This window comes from Microchirus variegatus, assembly GCF_963457635.1.
Source record: "Microchirus variegatus genome assembly, chromosome: 20".
Taxonomy (NCBI): domain Eukaryota; kingdom Metazoa; phylum Chordata; class Actinopteri; order Pleuronectiformes; family Soleidae; genus Microchirus; species Microchirus variegatus.
The window spans coordinates 7826377-7840869 of NC_139821.1; the positions used below are offsets into that span (position 1 = coordinate 7826377).

At 42.2% G+C, this 14493-nt stretch overlaps 1 protein-coding gene across 1 annotated transcript in view; it reads left to right on the top strand.

The window, feature by feature from the left end:
* The window catches only part of plxna4 (plexin A4), a gene marked incomplete at both ends in the record, with an annotated part of 167428 nt that extends 153953 nt beyond the window's left edge, over positions 1-13475 (top strand). Inside the window, 6 exons of the mRNA XM_083907285.1 lie at positions 521-620; positions 2198-2388; positions 5430-5599; positions 9752-9964; positions 12347-12497; positions 13380-13475. Of these exons, the coding sequence (XP_083763411.1) occupies positions 521-620; positions 2198-2388; positions 5430-5599; positions 9752-9964; positions 12347-12497; positions 13380-13475 (921 nt within the window). The remainder of the gene's footprint in view (positions 1-520; positions 621-2197; positions 2389-5429; positions 5600-9751; positions 9965-12346; positions 12498-13379) is intronic.
* Between the last annotated feature and the right edge of the window lie 1018 nt (positions 13476-14493).

Consider the following 14493-nt stretch of genomic DNA (forward strand, 5'->3'; position numbering starts at 1 on the left):
TGTCAGCTGCATTAATTGAATCCTGTATGGCTGATTTGGGACAGAGTGCACAAATGACTCATCTGTTATTCACTTGATTCTCTATACCGTCACACACACACACACACTCCTACACACAACCCTAGAGGAAAGGGTTTTTTATTAAATAGAGACTGTGGGACACGTCTTTGTTAAACTCTCCCTCCCCCCCTGTCAGTCATCATGTGTGTGTGAGGCCTAAATAGAGCACGTAAGGGTAATAAAATATTCCATCTTTATTGCCCTGCCTCCTATTATGAAAATAGAATAGATGGAGAGAAATATACAAAATGACACCAATAGAGTGATCTAGGGCATCTCTGATGGGTTCTGTTAGCTTCACAGTGGTTAGCATCTTTGTCTCACAGCAAGAAGGTCATATGTTTTCTCTGTGTGGCGTTTGCATGGTTTTTTTGTGGGTTCTTTCCAAAAAGAAGCACAAGTAAGAAAACAACTGTTGTTTTTAACCCTTATTTACAACATGCGTGTGTGTGTTCCGCAGGTGACTGATAATGCAGTAATGGCTTTGGTTCCCAAGCAAGTCACAGCCTACAACTCGGTCAACAACTCCACTGTGTCTCGAACGTCTGCAAGTAAATATGGTAAGTCTGCGTTTATAAATACAGCTAAATACAACCAGGTGGGTATTACCTATTCCATTGGGTCAAATACTAATATTACATATGGCATTTACAACATTATAGTAAAAAGTTTGGAAAGAAGTAGTGTCTCTTTCGTCTCAAAATGATGCACATCATCTCGACCCCGCACGACAATAGACTTTAGATTTAAAATAGCTGAAATAATTTCTTTTAACAATTAGAGACCAAATGGACTTTTTCCTCTCGTTGTTGTTCTGGCCTCTCGAGACTCACAAAGTGAATCCTCTCATCCTCCGGCGCGGCCGTGTTTTTATCCGCCCGTCCATCTGCTCCCAAGTCTCCTTGAACCTGAGAAACCATTAACTGAGCTGCTGATCAAAGGGGCCAGCCTCACTTCCCACAAACACTTCAGACACATCAAATGTGCTTCCACATTATTAGCATCGCCTCATCTCCATACGATCTTGCCTGTCTGGCTCCAATTGAGACCAGATAGGACAAGGTGAGTGCTGTGGTGACAGAATGCCTGCGATATTATTATTTTTTTTTTTTTAAGGGACCGACTTCAAATGCAACAGTGTGATATACTTCACTTTAACTAGTGTTGTACGTGAGTGGCAGGGGAGAAAGTTGTGTGAGGGGAAAAAAGTTCAAAGATTAAGACAAACAGTGTAATAGTTGAATCACAGAATGAAAGTACAACATCTCTGTGTTTGATCTCTGATGTAATGTTTCCATCAAAAGCCACAAGGAGAAAAGAAAACAGAGGAACAGAAAAATCACCTCGTATGTGAGGAGCAGGAGCAGAATCCAGCTGCACATCTCCTGGATATTACTCATGACTCTCTTTCAGCTTTATAATGTCTTGGAATAAATAAATGCCATCAAATGAATCCTCTCTTTCTCTATAATAAGGAACCACCTCACACCCTTGCACCCGCTCAAACTCAGAAACAAGGCAATTAGTGTCACAGTTGTCCACAGTGTGTGTGTGTGTGTGGGGAAAAAAATAAAGAAAAGTAACGACAAATTGACAGCCCTGCATAGAATACTTGACACAAGCATTACAACAAACCCCTAAAGCGCCCTACAGGAGAGACGAGCATTTTTACTGGATCATGCTATAATCAAACCGGAGCTGTCGATGCACAGAAATACTCACGCACACGTTCTCTGCATCTGAAGTCTCCAGCTGTCCTGGGGGGTTTTTTTCCCTCCTCTCTTTCCTCCTTGCACTTGTTCCGCTTTTATCTCTGAACACATTGATTTCTGTCACTTTCTTGCTGGCACTCTTCTCTCCAAAACCGCACCCACTGATCAATGTTTTCACACTATGTAAACATCCATTGAACGCTGTGTTTTGGAAATGTCATCGCTCCACTCTGGTCACTGGTTGGCACCGTACACGTTTCATTTCATCACACACCTGTTTGATTTTTGTCTTTTTTCCCCTCAGAGAATAAGTCATGAAAAATTGACCATGTATGCTTTTTTTCTTTTTTTCAAAGTTTCATATCCAATCTACTCGACCTGTGGTGGTGAAATAAATGACCTTGTTGCTTTTGTTCTTCACACAGAGAATATGATCAAATACACTGGAAGTCCTGACAGCCTGCGCTCCCGCACTCCCATGATCACGCCCGACTTGGAGAGCGGGGTCAAGGTTTGGCACCTGGTGAAGAACCACGAGCACGGCGACCAGAAGGAGGGCGACCGCGGCAGCAAGATGGTGTCCGAGATCTACCTGACACGACTTCTGGCTACCAAGGTGAGCAAGAAATCTTCAGTATTTTTCTTTGGAAATGGTTCCTCTTATCTTATTGTACCACACTTTATTACCATTTTTCAGGCCATATGGTGAGGGTTAAACGTTTGTCACATCTGTTGCATTTTGAACGACTCTACATGAGAATTTGGATGCGGTTCATTCGGTGAAAGGCTAAAAAAAAAGTCGCTCCAACCTTCGCCGTAGTTTTCAGTGAGTCATAATACATTCACCGTTTCAAGGTGTTTTCTTTGTGTTTATTCATCTCTGTAGAAAAGATTATTCAGATGAATTCTTCTATCCCCTCAGGTTAGAAAAGAGAAAATAGAGTTTTTTCTGTTGGTTTGTTATTATGATTATTACTGTTGCATTGATGCAGTTGCATAACAAAAAGGTTAAATACAAACAGTCCCATGAAGATATTGTAAGGTGTTTGTGTGATGAAAAAAAAAAAACGATCAGGCAAAAGTATAAATGGTTATAAAATGAGTCTCTTTGAATGTTTCTTTCAACAATGGCCCCAGGGAAGGGGAAAGTAGTTAATTTGGTTTAGGTGGGAAATGTGACTTTGATCCGGCGACTGAATGTAAATTACCAAACCACTCGTATATAACACCTTCTTCTTCTCCTCACATCAAGACAGCCATTCTATCAGACACACAGAGCTGCACAGGCAAGCAGGTAGAAGAAAAAGAGAGACTGTGCTCTTGTTATTTAGGCAGGTACATTTTGATCCAGGGAAATTCCAAATTGTTCCTGGATCCACTTTGTTATGAGGTTTCTCACACACGCTAAACAGCCGTATGAAGCTAAAATGCCTTGTGTTTATTAGACTACAAAAACTAACTGTAAGGTGCCACATGTCCACAAATATGTGACACCTCCAGGCAGCTTTGAGTCACTATACACTCTTAGACTCCAAAAGGGTCCGTCTACAAGCGTTTTAAAAGGGTTCTTGGTGGAACCTTTATTAAAAAGGTTCTACCTGGAGCCAAAAAGAGTTCTCCTATGAGGACAAGCCAAAGAACCTTATATGGTTCTACTTAGCACTTTTATTTCTAAGAGTGTTCCCTAAATCTGAGTTGAGTCTCGTCTTCCCAGTCTGCAAATCCAAGTCACCAAAATAGCCTGAGTCGTGCTGCTGTTGACTGACTGAGTTTTAAAGGTTACATTTGATTTAAAATATGTGCAGTATATGCAATTAAATGTTGGAGGCTAAACGGAAAAACTTCCACACTTTTCTCTGTTATGACCGTGGAGAAGTAGCACCACAGGAGTGGTAGAAAGGATCTGTGATACATGATGTGATAAAATATCATATGAAAGAAACAAATAAACACACTGAAGCCCTAAAAATACATAAAGACATAAAGACATAACGCTGCTGACACGATGACCTGTTACAGTTTAGACCTCCAGACGTGTGCACATCACCTTCTGGCCTCTGCACGACGCTCTATTTCCCTGCTATTATCCCATTGCAGAGTGCAGAAAGGTGGATTCTGACCGTCGATCTTTCCAGATGGACTGTTTTTGTGAAATAAACGGTTTATCTTGGCTGGCCAATCTTTCTTGGTGAGAAATGACCGAGCAGACAAGCCGTATAATTGACTACATTTGGCTTTCAACGTGCCAATAAATACCTCTCCCTGGCAACGTCGCTGACGTCTCTCATATTAGCTCCATCAGTGTCACTCTGACTGAGCAGGGCTTGGTCGGGTGTGTTCACGTGCGTTGAGAAGATTGCATTTTCCGCGGCTCACTTTTACACTCAGGAGCGAGTGTCCGTCTCAACCTCTCAAACGTGTCCCTCCTCTCGTGGCTGTTGGCTTGTGTCTCATTTCAGCGAGGAGGCCGACGGCATCAAAACATCCGCCTGACACACCGTGTTTAGAGTGTGGCATAATGACAGGGTGCATGGTTGTGTAGAGGAGTGGTGTCGCAGTGTCTGCAGTTTGAGAAACAAGAGAAACCTGTGATGATGACAGCGTTGACGTAGAAGTCTCCCCCCACCACCCCACCCCCCCCTTCGGAGATTGATGATGACATAAAATGTCACAGCATCGGCGTTTGTAGGCTCACACAAAGTTTTTAGCGTCTCCGTGCGCACCTTTATGCATGCACGCACGCAAAATGTCAGCTCTTCTCTTGCCTGTTAATGCACATTGTCATTTGAAAGGCCTGTGGGCTTGATATAGTGATATGTGATTCCATCTTCATAGAAAAAAAACAAAAAACGATAAGCTGTCGGGAATGTGAGCCACATTAGAATTATAGCCGTGATTGTCGGACTAACAGGATTTTCTCCTCCCACTCTCTTTTACCTCTTGATTCCATGATTCGGTCACCTGCTCCGACCCAAATTGGATTTTTATTTGCCAGCCCGTGTACACACCTCATCTGCCACACTTAATAGCACTTTTACCCTGATAGGAAACCTCTGCCGTTTCATTTCCATCCTTCACTCTCGCCTTCTCCCATGCATCCCATCAGCTCATTCTTTACAAGAGGATTAGATTCTCTCACTCTCTGTCTGTCGTCTCTCTTCTTCTCCTCCTCCTTAAAGTCGCCAACATTAAATCAAATTAGGGTCAATGGTGCAGTGTGGGAGCTAATCCGGCAGCACAAAGAGGCTTAGGAGATGCGCCTCCTGTTCCCAGATATTATTAAAAGTCAGCTGTGAAATAACAATTTCCCCCATCAAAGCTGCAAGCGGATTTAGGGGCCGGGTCTCTTAGATAGGAGTCAGACACATAAGCATCGAAGCAAGGGACAAAGTGACTTGCACTTCTCCAGTTAAATCCAATCTTTCTGTCAGCTAAGCACTGGTAGGTTTCCGAAATTTGCTAGACGGTAACAATCTCATTCACTGGTTCTTTGTGCCCTGTTCAGTAGAGATAGTGGAGTTTTAGTTGTGTCTGTGTTAATATTGTGTTTACAGGTGATTTTTGCAGTTATGTTGATGCAGACAATTGTCTCTACATTAAGCAAGCTCCTGGTTTGCTGTGTTAAATGTTTTATTTCCATCTCTCCCTTCTACGTAGGGTACATTACAAAAGTTTGTGGACGACCTGTTTGAGACCATCTTCAGCACAGCCCATAGAGGCAGCGCTCTGCCTCTGGCCATCAAATACATGTTTGACTTCCTGGACGAGCAGGCGGACAAACACAACATCCATGACCCACATGTTCGACACACATGGAAGAGCAACTGGTGAGTTCACACAGACACACATGCAGATGACGTGAAGAAGGGACAGAAGGCTTTGGGTATATGAGGTAACGGGTGAACACTTTATTTGTTGATTTATTAGAAGCAGGAACAATGAAAGCTATGGGGAACTGAAAGACTTGTTACTGGTGACTGGTGAATGGTAATGAGCTAAAGGTGTTGACTCTAAATTCCCCATGCTCCAATCCGATTACCTATTTCTGGATATGCCGGAAAAAATAGGTCCATTCCAAGTTTCCCCTGTGGACCTTGTGGAGTTTGTGCCCATTTTGGCAGAATTAGCATCGTGGTTCCTCTGGTTCCATTCATAATTTATTTCCTGTATTTATTGCACTGCAGACATAATCAGTTTATTTAGGTACATTTCACATGGCCCTCGCCTTGGTATTGCCCAGTGTCGGTGCCGAGCCTAACCACATGCGTCTTCCCTTTCTAATACCCATTAACCACAGGGGTGTGTAATCTTCATTAAAGCCAACCACAAGGGGCTAATCCAGTTGGCTGCCAAGTCTCTCTATCTGTTATCACTGGTAACTGGGCCAAAAAATGCCCGTCACTGTGGAAATCACCATAGTGACAAATGTTCACTCCCAGGTGCAGGAAGTACACCTCTAATTTAATATCCGCTGATTAATTTTAGACCTTTCTGACCTCTAAGCTTCCACCTGAAGAGATTGGTGATGGTTAAATAACCAACAGTGCACCAGAATGTGGTGAGGAGGAGAAGGCATGAACGGGTGAAGAAAGAAAGGGAAGTGAGCTCAGTGGGAGTTAAATGCACACTAATATCTCATTAGCCTCCTGGCCTCTGCCAAGATCCCAGCATGCATCACTCAGCCCAAGGCTCAGGAGAACCGCGGCAATGGGAAGATAAAATTTATGTGCATCAGGGGACAAATATAGAGAAGGAATTGGTCAGGGGATAAAGAAGAAGAGGAGGAAGTATTATTTACTTCATGCTATGGTCCTGATTTTTGTCCTTACCCGTGTGTGCGTTCTCAGGCCTTTCACAGAAGGTTTAAAGTGTTTTCTGAGAGCGCAACAGACTCTTACATTAGACTTTTAATAGAAAGGGCTCACACCAGAGAACTGTGAGTGAAAAAGCAATTTATCATAATGCACCATCACCAAAAGCCACTTAGATTGCACAGCAACAGTTAATGCTGATGCCACCACAGATATCTTCTCAGTGTGGGATGTGCACACTGTGTGTGTCTCTCTCTCTGTAACGTTTACAGCGTGTGCTTACCTATAACCTTTAATCGACTCAAAAAACTGTGATCTTTGCTGCAACAAAAACTGTCATTTTGTCTGATGGTGGTGAATAATCCTGCCAGTGCCCCGCCTCTGCAGGGGCCCCTGTACTATTAAAGCTAGCAGACCCATCATCATCATACACACCATTAACTACAACCCCCGTCTCACCAGTCAGTCGACAGACGACTACACCCTTACTGTTGCCCCCACCTTCCCTTCAATATCATCTGCACTAAATCACAGTCTCTGGGGCTTTAGTTGTTTATCCAGTGACAAGGTTGCCTCTTATTTTGGTGTCACAGCGTCCTTTTTATTTCAGAAAGAACCTGTGAACCAATGATTTGGTTATAGAAGCGTTATCAAAAAAATCATACTGGAAACTGTTTTACAGATATTTTATCATTTATGTTTAGTTTCTACCATGGGAGATTGTGGTTTTGCTTGTTGCTTGCAGTCAAAGCTGTTTGATGGAGGGAGAGAGTGGTGAAATAGAACTAATATCTATGTTTTAATCTCGCCCAGGAACACAATCCAACATTGTTTAAGTTAATTATATCTGCATATTAGACGATGCATAAAAATAAAAAATCATAAATCATAAAATCATAAAAATCACCTTAACTGATTGTGCTGTATTTGTGTATGTGTGTATGAACCAACTCGCTGGCTCCTAAAGTAACTCCAGATGGTATATTTTGGATTGGCGACAGCAAGTCAGCATCCCTGCTTATCCTCGCTCCTCTGAATCTCGTGCATGTTGAGATGCAACAAACAGAATTTTAATTATTTTTACAGCTGACATACGCAATAAACCTCACCTTTTCGGCACGCAGATATCCGTCCTTCTGCTGCCACGCTGCAGCTCCATCTCGCGTCAATCGTAAATGACATTACGGGTTTAATAATAAATAAATAATGTCATTTACATAAAGTTTCCCATGCACGTCAGGCCCAGCTACTTTATTGAGCTCTAAGTTTTAACCTTAGGTGGCTATAATGGATAGATGTGCTGCATCACCACACGTGTGACCCTTTGTTTACGAGAGGCAAAGCGACTTCATGTCACTCTCTGCAGAAAAAGGGACAACATCCTAACAACTGCAGCCTCAGAGATTGACAGAGTGTGTGGGTGCCAGGCGTGTGTTTCTCTAACTTTTGTTTTCATTTGCAGGATAGATTACCAGTTAATAACTTACCAATATTAATAACCAGGCTGAGTAAATAGTTTACAGTGGAGCTGATTTGCTCCTTGATCGTGGTTTGTAATTATTCTTACTTTTTATATAGTGAGAGGAAAGGAATTAGCAGATTAGCGTTATAACTCACTCCTTTGAAAATGGAGTCTACTTTGAGCCGTGAAATGCACCAAACAATATTTTAATCATGTAAATAAAGCCGCTCTATAAAGTGCAGCTCATATTATATAGCTGCCTATTAACTAGCGGGCAAAGAAGCCACAGTTTTTACTATATCACACACTTTCATCAATCATAATCTTTCTCCAGCTGAATTGGCTGCATTTTGTTTGTCCTAAATTTTATAGAGAGAAATAGTGTTTTAATGCATGGGCTCTTTTTGGCTCAGCTGGTGTAATTCCTCTGGAATAAGAGACGCCCTTGATCTTGGCAGCTGATATTTAACCTAATCCCTGACCAAAGGGACTAATCATGTTCAAAACTACACAGTGTGAGTAAAATGCTTTGCCTTTTTTCAGCTCGACGGATAAAATGCATGTGTTATTATGTGTGGTCACTTTGAACACTAAATTATGCAGAGGGTAACTCATCTCTTCATTTCTGCGTCTACATTAAAACATCACACCCTGATAGACAGAGCAGCAGGGGCAGATTGTCAACAATCACGACTGTAGAGCAGTGGTGTTAATATCCCTTTGATCCATGTGCATAATCCCAATAGATTATTTGCTTAGATTAATTTTTAAGTCATAATGCAGGGTTATATTTCTCCATCCTCTGAATCCAAATCCTCTTTGGTGAGCTTGTGAATGGCTTTGTGGGTGGTTATGAGGGCACCTGTGATATGTAAATGATTGCATTTCACTTTTATTGTGTTTTTCCCTCCTTTGTTTGTGTGCCACAGAGAAACTCATTCAGACTCCAGCTCAAATATAGTTTTAATTGATTTTTGCTGCGTCAGCTAAAACCTCACCGCCCCAGAGAATAGTGGAGATACAGAGATCCAAGTCACACTCAGCTGTTTGTTAATACCACCTGAGCCCTTTCACCACAACACACAGATAAGATGGCCCTATATGTATTCCTTTTTAGTGGAAAAAAAACAACCAAGCACAGCAAATGAACAACAGACTTATATGTTTTTATTATTCTGGACAGGCACAAAATAGAAGCCACTTGCACAAACAAGGTGATATGAACTGTGTCTCTGTGCTGCTCCAGCGTGGACCTCTGGACACTGCTGGAAAAATGAGAGCCAGCCACCACCTGGTTTTAAAGATAAAGGCTTTATTGAATTGAGCACACACATCAAATAGAGAACATCGGCATGGTTCTGTGTGTACTAGCTTTGCAAAGTGAATGCAGCCTCGGCCTCCCTTCTGGCGCCTAATACACAGTATGTCTGTGAGTGTTGCCTGACTGGATGTCGCAAATATAAATATGGCATTTCAGGACTTAATCTCAGAGTAGTTCAACCAAACATAAACCTTTGCTTTATTTAGCACCTTTTGTTTTTCTGTTTACACGGCTATTTGAAGCATTCACAGTGGAATTGAAAGTCTTATTCTATCTGAAAATGTCCAAGGTAGTTGTCTGTTTAGGGGCTATATTGCGAAATGAAACAGCAAACTACCATATGGAAATGTTCAAATATACAACTGTTTTTTAACTCTTTTTGCAGCCTACCTCTGCGATTCTGGGTGAATGTGATCAAGAACCCCCAGTTTGTGTTTGACATCCACAAGAGCAGCATCACAGATGCCTGTCTGTCTGTGGTGGCTCAGACCTTCATGGACTCCTGCTCCACCTCAGAACACCGCCTTGGGAAGGACTCACCCTCCAACAAGCTGCTTTACGCCAAGGACATCCCCAGCTACAAGAGCTGGGTGGAGAGGTAAGCCGACGTTTGTACACGTCAAAAACACTGGATGGATGAAGAGGGGGAAATGTGTGTGTGTGAGTGAAAAGATCAGAAAAGCTGCATTAGCCATGTTTCATTCCAATGCATTCACTCAATTTTAGCACTATGATCAATGGGCCATTAAACACAATCCAAATTACAACACAGTAGGAATAAATGTGAGCACCCAGGGCATGAGAGATACAGTACTGAGGAGTCGCTGTGTGTGTGTTTGTGTGTGTGTGTGGAAGAAAAAAACAAAATGGAGAGCATTTTTGATAGTAGCAGGGAGCAGAAGGAGGTAATTTGTTAAAATGAGAGTTTTATTAAATTTATTTGTCATCAGGGGAAGCTAGTGTTCCTGTCCTGAATAAAAGATGGGGGACTGTGAGGCGTTCAGAGTATTTATGTGTCTGTACCTTCGTCACAAGGCAAGGCCTCAGGATGAGTGTGTGTGTGCGTGTGTTGCTTGAATGGGTGGAATCAAATGAGGAGCTTGAGGCTCAGGACTGTACTCATTAGTCCTGTTTTGTCTGAATGTGGTGTCTCATAAACACAAACAAAGTGTGAGGACATGGAGTCTTAGCTGATTCCTACGTGGATATATTTGGATGCTGTAAGGAGAAAATGATTTTTGTGTGGACTGACTGAACCTCTCTTGTTGAAAGCAAGGACAAATTTGAGTCACAGAATTAACAAATTAAGCATTTCATTAAAATTGGCATTAAATCTGCTATTTATCTTTATTACTATTCAGCTCTATCAATCCAATGCTTTAATATTTCCATGAGCCTCATGCTCCTGTGACAAAAGACAGCTGTAGAGCAGGGTTTCCTCAGTCCAGGTCCTTGGCACTCGCTGCTGCTCCAACACCTGATTCAACTGCTCAGCTCATAAGAAAGCACTGCAAAGGTCTGATGAAGACATGTTCACTAGAATCAAATCTGTTGGAGCAGGGAAAACATGCAGAACACTGGATCCTTACACCCTTCTGTTTATGAAACTTGATTCTCACCTGATGAGCAGATACATGGAGATCAGACTCTGTGACTAACTCTGTAGAAACAGAACACAAAGTGGTGCTGTGGTTAATGTACAAGAAAACTGATGTTAAATTCAGAAAAGTTATGTTGAACGTTCTCTTCAAAAACAGAACGTCTTCAGCTAGTCAAATATTCACAGTGCAGGATTAAAAGACCATTTGAACACATCAAGGTAACATGGACGATAATGTCAGAGTCCCTTGTCCAACAGCTGAAGCTGAGCAGAAGCTGAAGCTGATGCAGCAGGAATTCAATGACCCTGAACATCAAAGTGAATCTTCTGCAGAAAGGCCTCAAAAAAAATCCACCTTTTGGAGTGGAGTCCAATCAGAGTCCAGACCTTAACACAGAATGATGCTGTATAGTGACTTCAGAGAGACAGGATATTGTGTCTGTGCTGAAGACTTGTTTTTCATCTTATTACTGCAAAATGAGGTTGGACCACTTATTGAATCAAAGGTGTTTTTTTTTACACCAACACTGAATGTTTATCAGCAACAAGAATGCTTTTTTTCTCTTAAATTGTGACTGTTTTCATTATACACATGGGAAACAGATTATAGCGGTCTGAAATTCACTTATTTCAGCATCATTGATAGCTGTCTTAAGCTACATTGAAATGATGAAAATAATCTACAAAACTTTTGTTTATTTAGTCTTTCCCCCTAAAGCGAGCACACCTGGTCTCTACACTAACAATCCCCTGCTAGCAAGCTCCTGACAACTGCCCTCCAGCACTGAACAGGTGTTGGTGTGTGTTTGTGTGTGTGTGTGTGTGTGTGTGTGACCTCTGTGCAAAAGCTACTACCAACACCCACCTGCCTTTTCCTCTGCTCTGAAGACTTATTTCCTGGCAAAATATCTCCTCTCTCTCTCCTTCTCTCTCTCTCACACACACACACACACACTTCCCCAAATCAGCCAGCCAAACACAGGGCCTGTCCTCCAGCGGCTGAAGCTGCAGGAATTTAATATGTAAATAAGCAGCTTTAATTAACATAGTTGATAGGGGCAACACAGCTGCTCCTGACAGTGACTGATTGCCTTTACCTCAATGCAGTGTGTGTGTGTGTACTGTTGTGGTGCTCAAAGTTAAATTCTAGAGCCTGTCGGTGTCTAATATGACTGCATTTCAGTTGATGGTACTATGCAACACATTAAATGTTACCTCCTTGCTACATACATTAGTTCAATATCTTCAAAGAGCATCGAGCTCCGAGGAGATCGGCAGCACGTATCTCTGCAAAATGAAATCTGTGATTCTGTTTCACACAAAATTTCAGTTTATATTACAATGTTCATGCTTTTTTTTTTGTACCCACTCTTTTAACAGATACTACTCAGACATCGGTAAGATGCAAGTGATCAGCGACCAGGACATGAACGCCTACTTGGCAGAACAGTCACGGATGCACATGAACGAGTTCAACACCATGAGCTCTCTCAGTGAGATTTACTCCTATGTGGGCAAATACACCGAGGAGGTAACGTAACACTGTCACTCTAAGACATATTTGTGCCATGTTGCCTGATGTTGCTGGTTAATGTCGTAATCTGCATGATAGTAGCTGCTACTGGTTCACGTTATTATTTCTTCATCCACTCTTTTCACATTTGGATAACAATTTAGAAAAGGTTTGGCAGTCATGAGTCTCCAATTCCTTTAGGAAACTACTCACCTGCTGTTGTTAGCCCTTCTAAAGTGCAGCAGTTGGAGACACTACAGATTCCATGATATCTGTCCACACTGAAAGAGACATCAAAAATGTTAAGCCTGTTTCACAGTGGACGTTTGGCTGTGTCGCAGCTGAGTTTCATCATTTGTAACGTTAAGTGTTCTCACACGTCAGTTTTCAGCGTCTCGTCTTGTACAGAAGCTGAACACATGATTAACATTTAGTATTATATTTTTAAAGCTATTTTATCAGCTGTATGTAGAGAAAGTGGAGGCTACAACTACAGGAAAACGCTGTGGAGCCTATCATTTCATCAGGGCAGATTATCTGCATCTTTCTGTCTCTGTCAGTCTGAATAAATAAAATGAGGAGTGTGATGCAGCAGTCACGCCACACATCCAATGTAAACCAGGCCTTAAGCAATCCACCAATTATTGACTGATGCATTTGTTTCCTGTGCATCACTACGACTGCATCATCATTTAATCTGTAAGCTAGTTTGACCGCTCCTTCCTCCACAAGCAGCACAGCTACAGTCTTTTCAAAGCCAATGGAGCATTTGGTTCAATTTTCAGTTCAGTGTTGTTTATATTCTCCACTGTAACATCGTCTTCTAAACACACTGGAGCACCTCATGGCATTCTTTCCACTAATGTGTGTGTGTGTGTTTACCTCTCCTCCTGTCGGCAGATTGTGTGTTCACTAGAGCAGGATGATGCAGCCAGGAAACAGAGGTTGGCCTTCAAGCTGGAGCAGGTGGTGGCCTTCATGAGTCTGGAGAGCTGAGGACCGCACTTCCCAGGGCGCACTGGGAAGAGACCCCATCAGAAACCGAGCCGTGCCTGAGTGAAGACTTGTCCCCATCTTTTTTCATCATGTGACTTCCTCCCTCCGCCTTTCAAAGATGACTTCTTCCTCCACCTTTTTTCTGCTTCCTCTCCTCTCCCCCCCCCCCCAGAAATATTCCATTTCCTCATCCGTTTTGCTGCATAAACTAGTTTACCTGAATATATTTGAAGGGTGGTTCGAGCTTAAGTTGGCATCCCCCACAATGCAATGTGGGGGGAGGGAGGGGAGCCCTCAGCTGCACCACAGGGAGAGCTCCAAGGGGTGATTGCTTGAAAGCTGGCCATATTGGCGTACCTCAGTCCCCCTGCTGGAGGAAGTAAGAGGGAAACATTTTTATGTTGCCTTTTAAGAATTTACACTGACGTGTAATTCTTTAAAAACCACACTGTTGGGCATCCATTTTGTTGAACTTTTTTTCAAAATAGGATAGTTAAACTAAAACCACCTCTAGAGTCCAGCTTATTGTAGTTCTATATTCACTATATACAAACAAGAGGAAACATCGGAAAACGATGACTGCAAGCCAAATGAACACCTCTGAAGAAAATTCATGCAAGGATGGTTTGCCAAGTTTACACTGTACCTGCAAACAAAGCATACATATCTGTGAAATTTGGGGCGAGTCCAGGCAAACCTAGAATGTTTTTTTTGTGTTCTTTCAATGTAGCTGGAGTTGTATTTAAGAGTAAGACTGATCGGGGTAGGGAAGGACGAGTGCTTCTCTGAACTTTTCCCTTAATGAGACATTACTGACAATAAAACTTTACGAACCAGAGTATCTCCAACTTGTACCCCTTTGCAACATCCGCACATTTTTTTTCTCTGGCCAGCATACAATTTACTTGAGAGGAAAATGCTCATGATTTCTGCTTCCATCCGGTTTCTGTGGCTACTGCAAAAATTACCCTATTAGACAAAACCCCTAGAGGCCCCTGACTCATGTTGGATCCTCTGA